This window comes from Leptidea sinapis, chromosome 34 (genome assembly GCF_905404315.1).
Source record: "Leptidea sinapis chromosome 34, ilLepSina1.1, whole genome shotgun sequence".
NCBI classification, from domain to species: Eukaryota; Metazoa; Arthropoda; class Insecta; order Lepidoptera; family Pieridae; genus Leptidea; species Leptidea sinapis.
Window position 1 is genome coordinate 2450722 of NC_066298.1, and position 10982 is coordinate 2461703.

The 10982-nt window shown below is 35.1% G+C and overlaps 2 protein-coding genes across 2 annotated transcripts in view; both read left to right on the top strand.

Moving 5' to 3' along the window:
* The window catches only part of LOC126974968 (uncharacterized), a 73797-nt gene extending 65547 nt beyond the window's left edge, over positions 1-8250 (top strand). Inside the window, exons 4-9 of the mRNA XM_050822737.1 lie at positions 1108-1238; positions 1670-1779; positions 2821-2966; positions 3359-3566; positions 6895-7011; positions 7295-8250. Coding sequence (XP_050678694.1) covers positions 1108-1238; positions 1670-1779; positions 2821-2966; positions 3359-3566; positions 6895-7011; positions 7295-7412 — 830 coding nt within the window. The 3' untranslated portion in view covers positions 7413-8250. The remainder of the gene's footprint in view (positions 1-1107; positions 1239-1669; positions 1780-2820; positions 2967-3358; positions 3567-6894; positions 7012-7294) is intronic.
* An 895-nt stretch (positions 8251-9145) lies between these two features.
* On the top strand, positions 9146-10938 carry LOC126974939 (cytochrome P450 6B2-like). The gene is made up of 2 exons (XM_050822693.1): positions 9146-10536; positions 10705-10938. Exons 1-2 carry the CDS (start codon positions 9162-9164, stop codon positions 10875-10877), a joined length of 1548 nt encoding a protein of 515 aa, XP_050678650.1. The 5' UTR covers positions 9146-9161; the 3' UTR covers positions 10878-10938.
* Positions 10939-10982: the final 44 nt, after the last annotated feature.

Consider the following 10982-nt stretch of genomic DNA (forward strand, 5'->3'; position numbering starts at 1 on the left):
CAAATAGGTGACTTGCAATATATAATCTATGATCCACGGTCACGCAATAAATTTAAAAAGATTGCAAAGAGGTGATGACCTCGTATAACACGTATGTTTTTTTTAAACATTGTTGATTGTAATAATATTATCCTAACACAAAAATAACAAATAAGATACTTAAATAAAGCTTTGATTATAATTATTATAAATTGATAAAGCTGTAATGGTTTTCGGGAATAATGGTTGCTAGCTGCAGGGGCGTGCATATCATATAGGCAATTAGGCAGTGCCTACCTCGTTAAGAACCTAAATAATTATAGCACTAGTGTTAACATTGTTTTAGTTTGATTTGGTTTGCAATAGATAAATTTCTAACTATTATATTATTAGGTAGGTACTTGTACTAATAGATATCGAGTTAACTAAATGGTCCACAAAATTCAATCAAAACCTAGCGCTGTCGGTCTAAGGGACTACGTGCACTTATTCAGCTCCATTCGCGTTTCGCTGAACGATTTTGGTCACACTTATACAGCTCTGCTTCTATCAGCCGCGTACGGCGTCGTAAGAATGAGAATAATAACTTTAAATCACGTCTGCACTCTTTAATCTTTGCGTGCATAATGATTACGCCAAACCAATGCAGGAACAATACAGGTCGCAACTTGTCGACAAGGAGTCGCGAACCATCCCTGTAAAGAGCTGTTCCGCCGCATTCGACGGCGAACAGCGCTGTACGCGGCGGAACAGCGCCGAACGCTCTCTATAGCATTCGCATAATAAAAACACATTTATCCTCATTTTATGCTGGTTTGCCGCGAAAGCAGAATGGACGCGAAAAACTGAATCGACGCGTACACGTCTCCATACAAAATTGTTGTTTTCTATGGACAAAAGCTGAAAAGAGCTGAATAAGTGCGCGTAGTCCCTAAAGCGCAACTACGACTAGTTAGACCTACAGCGAGTGCCTTACTTTGCTATAAAACCAATGCATGCCCCTGGTTGCTAGGTATCTAAGTTGGTTCAAATTCCGTTTCAAATATGAGAATCTATGAAGCAATATCGGCTGAGACACAGACTTGGTTATTAGTTTATGATTGCTGGTCTGATGTAGCGTGTGTTCAGTCCAGTGGGAGCAGAACGGTGGCCGCTGTGGGGTCTGCGGAGACGCCGACAACCTGGCCGTGCCGCGACCTCATGAGGCAGGGGGCATGTACGGGAAGGGAATCATCAGCAAACATTACAGTGTCGGACAGGTGTGTACTCAAACATTCAATTTCTCTAGGTATTTGTTAACAAAAAAACAATGCGAAAATGTATTCTATATCAACTATGATTAAACTTAAATTAGAATATACATCTGTTATATGGAACCCCCAATACAAGGTACAGATAAATATACTTGAACGCATTCAACGCAACCTTACTCGATTTTTGGCTTTTAAGGATCGGGGTTGTCCACACCTTGCTGCTTATAATGCAAGTCTCAAACATTTTCAGCTCCAATCACTCGAAAAGCGACGAAATATAATAGATATCAAGACATCATGACCCATCCCAAGAAAAGTGCTCATCGCCGCTAAAGAATTTTCACTTCAAAAATCTACAGAAGCATTTGATGATCTATTACTACCTAATTGACTTCCTAGTGTAAAACATAGCATTTATGATCAAGACGATGTTACAGGAAATAGAAGTGGAGATAGAGCTGACAGCGAACCACCTGGGGACGTTCGTGATGAAACTGTGTCCGAACAACAATCCAAGACAAGAAGCAACACAAGAATGCTTTGACAGGTAAAACTTGTAATTAATAATTTGTAAATTAAATAGGCCAATTCAGAATATAGAGAATTTTTTATGGAAAAGGAGTACAAACTAGCGTACGGGGTCACCTGGTGTTAAGTGATCACCTCCGCCCACATTCTCTTGCAACACCAGAGGAATCACAGGAGCGTTGCTAGCCTTTAAGGAGCATGTTCGCGCTTTTTTTGAATCATCGCATAAGGAAGCTCATTCCACAGCTTTGTAGTACATGGAAGAACCCCTTGAAAACCGTATTGTGAAGGACAGCCACACATCCAGATGGTGAGAATGATATCCTAATTTATGGCGTGTCATGCGAATTCGGCGGCAGGAATAACAACAACAGATTCAATAAAAACTTGTGAATTAACAGAATTGGGCGTTACTTTGCAGAAATCCATCGTAATTTAAAATATTAAAAAGTGAAGTGGTGTCGTGGGACACCAGGTAGGAACTAAGTTCCTTCGGCTAATGTAGAATCGACACAAATTGCAAAAAAAATCGTGCTCAATTAGGTATTATACACTACTCGCTTGTGTATGCGACTGTCGCGCCTGCGCACGTCTCATTTAACGGTTTTATTCCACGCACTTTTTTCCACGGATTTTTTCTTACGGTTTTACCATCACATTTTTTTCAGTTCGGTCGCGCAGCAAAATGCCTATCCCCTCCAAGCCTGCCGTAAGGAACTTCGTTCCAATATTCGTAACGATGGTCTTTACTGTTACTCCTGCAAGTTTCATACAATCACTTTGTCAGGCTTTGTCACGTGTTTCGCTTATACGCGAGGCACCTTCAAGAGCTGTTGACTCGCCAACACTGGAACGGGAGATACAGCGTTTCATTTAAAAGTTTGTGAACTTAAAATGAAAAATAAATTTGCCTGTTGGCTTTAGTTACATTTTATTTAATTGCATAGATTATATGCATTAATTAAATCAAGTGGTCTGATTGTCGAAATGGTATTGAGATTCCTAAGAACTATTTTTATTATTGGCATGTGGATAACAAGTCAGTTGATTTATTTTTCAGATATCCATTATACGTCTCTGGCACAAGGGAAGATCGCTTTCTCATACCTTTGGACACCGCGAAGAAAGAAATATTTAGATACAGAGTACGACTACCACCTTACGTGACTTGTACACAATGTGTAATGCAATGGACTTATTATACAGGTAAAGAAAAAATTAAAAACGCGCTTTAATAGAAAACAAAACCAAAAAATAGAAAATATTAAGCTTAAATTTTCTAATCAAGTATCAATACTAGTTAAAGCTATACTAGTGCAGTCGTATTAGGGGTCTACAGGGGGAGACATAATAAGCTGTAAACTTGTGTAAAAGTGTACTGTCTCGAATGCTTTTTAAAATCTCTTGTCTGTGTCGTAAGTTATTCAAGTTCAATCAAATCTTCTTTTATTATCTTTCTTTCCTAACCTGACCCTTTTTTGCTAACGTGTTTGGATTAAAAAACAAAGCGATAACAGATTATCTTTGTCTCCTAAACAGAATAGTTACCGATATTCTTACTTCATTGAAATTCATACTTTACATTTTGTTACTTACAGGTAATATGTGGGGTATTTGTCCAAACGGCACGGAAGCTGTCGGGTGCGGCAGGTCAGAGACATTCAGGAACTGCGCTGACATCAGTATTGTGACCAGCACTGGTGGTATCCCGCCTGCCTTTGCCGGACAGCTGCGAAGAGATAATCCCTTCTTGCTATATTACAGAGATATCTTCATGCCTCAGAACATATATCCTCTTGTCATAAGGTACGATTATTAACCTTCAGAGATACTAAGTAGACTTCATTTGTACTTTTTAAGAGTTTCACAGTTCAATATGTATTTTAAATATCCTTCATTCAATCAACCCATACCACGCACGGTTTTTAACCATTTTATACAACTGTTGCATAAAATACTATTATTGTCTTATTATTTTAAAGCATACTTACTTACAATAGCGTGCAAGAAATAAGAACATTTCTAAGGGAGATAGAGCAATATAGAAAAGGAAAGCAAATCTATTGTTACTGTAACCGATTTTGATTTACAAGTCGTAAACAGTCAGCCACGAATTAGTATTTTAAATTGAACTAGCTAACCACTAGCTCACGCTCACATTACCAAATCAAAATTGATTACTCATTATTGGTCTGTCAGGTACATACCCTATATATTCTCGGTCTATGCTTTTATTATATAGATATTATATCATTGTTAGTATGAGATTGTGTGTATTTTGCAAAGGTCAATGATTATATTTACATTAATACCTATTACACTCACTCACTCGCAACCCTAACGTCGTCTGAAGAGGTTAGAGTCACGCGATAGAAAGAGAGGCAACTAAAGGTGAATACAAATGCAGGTTAATAGGTGCTGTGCGATCTGAAATCCACAAGAGTCCTTATTTCTTTAATTGATTTTGCGGCGTGAGCTTTCTCTACTTACAATTAATTACAAAATCTTTGTCTTGAATCATTTATTTATATTATCATTTATTTTATATTTTTAATTAGAATAAAATTATAAAATTACATGGCTGGCACTAGTATACTAAACAATGTGCAAAAATAGTATTTTTAGCATACTCTATTTGTGTTATAGATGATAGAGTACGTCTACATGATATAGAGTACAATTCTCTATTTTAGAGTACGGTTGGCTACCCTAGTAGCAACTAATATTAGCGCCAAAATGGCAGATATCTATTGGAATTAATTTGCTAGTGGTGACTGGCGATAGCCGTCCAGCGTATGTATAGTATGTTATGGACGTTACTTAACTATACTGCTTAGGCTTAATACTACTTAACTATGCTACTTAGGCGAATTATTTATATAAAAAGGCATAAAACGCATTTATTTTGTCAAAATTGATTCCTTTAGAATTCTTTTTGATGTCATTTCTAATATACTAGATACTACTACCGCTTCGGAAACAAATGGAGCTCTGAGAGAGAAGAAGCGGCGCAAGAAACTGTAATATGTATCTATGCATTCATAACTGATATGTACTTTTATAAGCTTTTTCATATTTCAGCCATACCAATAGGTATAGGAAGGGGGAAATACAAGAACTTAATAGGTAAAATGGAGGCACAATTTAATATGTCTATTTATTTACATAAATGTGCACTGTAGTATATAAACACTTTTCTTTCAGCAATGATATAAGTGAGGAGAATGACACAGATGTATACCTTCAACTTATAATTAGGTATTTTTTTTCTGTATTAGGAGACCGGGTCATTGGTTGGTGTACTGTCTGTTGTGAATAATCTATGTTCCAATTACTTTTGTAGATAATATGTTTCTAGGTGCTGGTTAAGACAGTTAATTTTTAGATAATTTATTATCTGATATTATCTAAATGTTATGTTGAGTGGAAAACAATAAATAAATAATATAACTATACATCTTTATAGACATTAATGCATCACTTTCAATTGTGCCTTGTAAAGTAACGCTCAGCCAAAAAAGATCTAAATAAGTTTATAATAATTACGATACTCCTCTGCAAAGGTCTACGGCCAAGATGGGCATCAAATGGGATGATATTTCAGCTGCCTGCAAGTGCTATATGTTTTGATATCCGGTTTGTGGAGCGCCATAGCTAGTGAAATTATTGGGCTACAAAGACAAAAAATATCTTAATATTTCAAAGCGTGTAAAGAATAACCTCCTTATTCATAATGGTCCGCTAATTTTAAACAGCCGCTAAGGAGTGTTTTTTTCATTCTGACTTAGGTCAATAGAAAAAGATAGAGTGAGAATTAGCAATGCTTTAAGTTAGCAGACTATTATCAATAAGGGGGTAAGAGTATTGCAATTTTGTGCTTTCAATAATTCTGAGCGGCACTGTCTATTACTTACCAACAGGTTGAACCTCTTAACATATCTTTTTATAAAAAAAATCATCAAGCCGAGGTTTATTACAGAAATAAAAGTATTTTGTTGTCCTGTATGATATTTATATTCATAAAGTTTCTAAGGTCATTTCCAAAATAATAAATTTGAAATGTGTATAAATTAACCTTTTTTCTATCAGTCAGAACTAATCGTACTCCATTGGCCGACTCAGCCGATCCAGCGTCACATAGTTGAGCATGATAGTTCTCTATCATTAAATATTCATAAATTACATGCTCAGAGTGCTTAAAGAAGTTTTCTTCATTAACGATTGTGTTGTGCTGTGCTGGGTTCACGAAATAGATTTTGTCTGTTGTCGGTAAAAGATACAGACAGGACAGTGCACGAACATGGACCGTACCATGAATGGCACGTTAAGGCCGCTATCCCAAGAGCTCGCCGAAATAGTGCATAATTGTAACCATTTCTTGACGGTTTATATAAAGCTTATACTTCTAAAAAAAATATATATCTACAGAAAATAAGAAGAAAATTCATTTTTTCTTTACATTTCTATTTTTTATAGACAGTGCGAATAAAATCACCAAAATATCCCTAACTTTTACAGTTGGAGCCATGATAATTATTCAATGTAGATAAAAATGAAATTTATTATAAAAAAAAATTAATTGTACATCAATACTATTCACATGACATAGTTTTGTTAGTTTTGTAAAGAATATACTTTTGAAGTTAGTTTTTAAAGAATAAACATTACAAACATAATAGATACAATTGTATTATATTTGTAATAAATTTAAAATGTTTCTAATTCTCAATTAAATCTATTGCGAAAGAGGTAACAGATTCGCCCGATTATTCAAGGCTTTCGGCTTGGTCCCCAGCCTTAAAGTGGATCAAGATTTGACTGCCTATTGATGGTGTAATATTCGTTTTAACCACAATAAACTATGTAAATATCGTGACTAACATTATACGTAAAGCTAAGAGTTAAAATGTTTAATGTTGTGTACAATAACAATATTTGTAATGTACCAATGTAGATAATTTCTTCTATGTAAATAATATTTATTATTAATTGTTTGCTCATGTACAATACTATATTTTATTGTTTTATAATTTCCTATAACTCCGTCGCTAGATAATAAAAGTTACTTGCAATGTTTATCAACGGATAGCATCATCGTTTAGTCACAGCTAATGAATTCGATCAAACTTTCCAGAGAACAAGTATGTTTGCCGTCGGATGCCTACCGTCTACTACCTGGTATGTTAAGCTGGTGTGAAACCAACTGTCTCCGCTACCCTCCAAACTGTCCGGAAACATTGTGCCATTGTCCGTAAGTATACTTAAAATCTGTTTCTTTATAAGGTTGTTAACGCTTTGGTGAGCTTTACCAGGAGGCTCCTTTGCACCGGATGCTGGCTAGATTATGGGTACCACAACGACGCCTATTTCTGCCGTGAAGCAGTAATGCATCAAGTGTCCCATAACATTAAAAAAATTGCAATGGTGAGCAAAAAGCTAGCCAAGCAAGCTGAACGGAATATTTTGTCAAGTGATAACAAATTCGTCGTTAATCCAGTACTAGTTTTTGTTTCTATAATAAAACATTTTTTCAGGCAAGTGTGTGAAGCCATTGGCGAGTTAGAAGGGAAGGAAGGCGCTGACGTGTACTGCATGGATCTATGTATCGTGTATCCGCCAAAATGTCCTAAAAACAAATGCCGCTGTTACTAAGTCACAACTTTTCTAAACACACACTGATATACAAAGAAATTTTTGTTTTACAACGTATCTTTTGCCCATTCAATTTGATATACCCTAATTCCAATTTGTTGCAAACGATAAGCCTTATTTGGAATTAAAAACAAACAGTGCTAGAAATCGGGACATTACAATATTAGCGAATTGTGGGTCCCAATTAGATTTTATACCTTAAACTCATATTAAATCAAGTTTTGATAATTTTAGAAATGCTTGTTGGTTAAGTTTATGTAAAGAATACCTACATCAACTTTTGTATTTTTACAGCCCTCTTTTTTAATTTTGTAGTAAAAACTTATTATATAATATAATTTTACATTTATTATTGTGCCATTTTGTATAAATATATCATCTATTGTACTATTTTATCTATGAAGATTTATCATAGCATTACAACTGCTGAATTACAATTACTTTTTGTACATTTACTTGCGATGTGCAAAACTGTATATTCTATATTATATAAAGTACTATCTTCGATCTACTATGATTAATATATCTTGTACATAGCATTGTTTTCAATAATTATATACTGCCTACTATATATAAAAATAAAATCTGCTAATTTTAAACCGAAATAACTAATTATAATACATTTGGAACAAGCAATATTAAAATTGTAAATAGTTTTAAATTTATTATTCATGTCCTAAAGAATGCAGAGTTTTACTACTTTAATTAGTATCTACCGGTTGCTGTTCTATTTTTGCCCATTTTCTAATTGTAAGGTCTTTCTCAAGAACTGCTATATATCACCATTATTTCATCTACAATAATATTGTGATTTTGTAAAATAAACGTTAGTTAAATATTTTGTTTTACTATTTTATTATTAACTAAATATTGCTGTCATCTCTGGTCTGGCACACCCCAGTATCAGCTCGATCCATTTGACCGCGTGCAACGCAGAGCAGCTCGATCTATCAGGGACCAAGTGCTCTGTGAAGGGCTGGATCACTTGGCGTTGCGTAGAGACATCGCTTCATTATGTGTCCTCTACCGCATTTATCACGGGGAGTGTTCCGAAGAGCTGTTTAACCTGATTCCTGTCGCTGAATTCCACCTTCGCCGACACGCCTCAAATCAGGATATCATCCCCACCATCTGGATGTGTGGTGGTCCTCCACAATGCAGTTTTCAAGGAGCTAACTAAAAAAACTAAATAGGACTTCTGGATTAGAACCGGGGTCTTCTGCTTTCCGGATCACCCAATGTCCCATCTGAGCTATTACAGTCATACATAGTTGCGAAATTTACCTTTGTCTTCGAATGTTACTGTGGCTGTTTTTCATTAAAACAGGGATAAAACTACTTTTTATTTTAAAAAGAAGCATAACTAGATCGATTTATCGCCCCCGAAATAAGTATACTAAATTTTATGAAAATCGTTGGAACCGTTTCAGAGATTCAGATTATATAGGTATACAAGAATTGCTCGTTTAAAGATTTATTTTATTAGTAATACAAACAGTCTTACATGACATAAATACGTTAAAAAAGTATACATCTATTAACCATTGGGAGTTTTCGCATATAAGATATAAGATAAACAATTAACAGGGCAATGGCATATTCTGTCCTAATAATATGCAACCTAGATAGTTATCATATTGCATAATGAAATGTGCCTATTTGAATTAAAATGATATGATAAGTATTGTATTTATATCAATGAAATGTTAATAAGTACTGCAGTTATACTCAGAACACGTTATTTTCGACATGTTTATTACGCTGCTAACTTTTATCGTTCTAGTCTTTGTCATTATTCGTGTTTTTCATCAGAGAAAATACGATTATTGGTCGAAGAGAAACGTGAAACATGATGTTCCTTTACCATTTTTCGGAAACCATTTTTCAACATTATCACTTCTCAAAAACGAGACGAAAACATATCAGGATTTATACAATCGATATTCAACAGAAAAGTTAATTGGCTATTATAGCGGTAATAGACCTATTTTAATAGTAAGCGATCCAGACCTAATCCAATATGTACTAACGACTGATTTCAATTCCTTCTACGCGCGTGGTGAAGAAAATCCTCATAAAGAACCAATGATGCTAAATTTATTTAGTGTTAATGGAGACTATTGGCGTCTACTTCGCTATAAACTTTCTGCAGCTTTCTCTAAAAGAAAAGTAAGAAATTCATTTCCATTAATCTTAGATTCTAATGAAAAATTCAAAAAGTTACTACACGATATTTCATTAGAAGGCGGACAAGTAGCTGCTCTCAATACAATAAAACGATACATAATGCATGTGATTTGCAGATGTGGCTTTGGTATTGAGACAGATGCACTTACTGACAAGAATTCTCGGTTTTTAGAATTTGGTAAAACTGTTCTATCTCGACCATTATCGTATATATTCAGAACCCATTTAGCAGATGTCTTTCCTGCTCTAAAACCATTTTTTGGTAAGCCGTACATTGTACCAGAGATTGTGAAGAAAACAATATCTGAGGTAACAGAAACCGTGCGGAAGCAGAGAAACTACAAGCCCAACGGATGCAGTGATTTCATGGATGTTCTTCTAGACATTGAGAACAGTGGAAAACTAGAGGGAGAATCGTATGAAAAGAAAAATGTGGATGGTACTCCTGCAAAAACAATACTTCATGTAGATTTTAAATGCATAGCAGCACAGGTGTATATGTTCTTCGCAGCTGGTTTTGACACGACATCAGTCGCGGGAGCTGCCACACTATATCACTTGGCCCAGCACCAGGAAATCCAAGACATGATAAGGAAAGAAATAGACAGCGCCTTTTTGAAGACTGAAAACAATCTTTCTTATGATCAAATAAAAGGTATACAATATCTAGAGTGGGCTATCAAGGAATCTTTGAGGCTGTTTACCCTAGGTGGAATTATAGTAAGAAGAAGTATGAAGGAATATACGTTTCCGGGTACTGATGTTACGATTGACCCTGATGTTATGATTATAATTCCTGCTCAGGCAATTCATATGGATGCGACATACTACGAAAATCCTGATGAATTTCGGCCGGAGAGATTTTCACCTGAAGCAGTTGAAAGTAGACATAAATGTTCATATTTGGCATTTGGTGAAGGACCAAGAAGATGTATTGGTGTGTATACATATTTACCTCTTATTTTGATATTTATTTGAAATTTAAAGGGCCATAAGCACCAGTCGTTAGCCTAGCTTAATTATGTTATACTACTTTAATAAAAAATTTAATGGACATAACCCAACAACTTAAGGGTTGCTTTGTTATATTCGATACCCATTTCAGGTGAAAGGCAAGGAATGATACAGTTAATGACTGGTCTGGTGACAATAATCAGAAACTTTCATATAGCACCAGTTCTTCCGCTGAAAACTCTTCATGCTAAGCGTGGTGAATTCATGGGGCAACGACTAGGCTCCGATCTTTCCATTAAAATAATACCAAGGAACATAACATAGCTAGCTGCTTTAATTAAATAGCTTTTATTGTTAATTTCAATAAACTGTAAAGCAGTGGAAAGGATCTCGACTCACTGGATGATAGAAGTCTTAATTATTCACTCC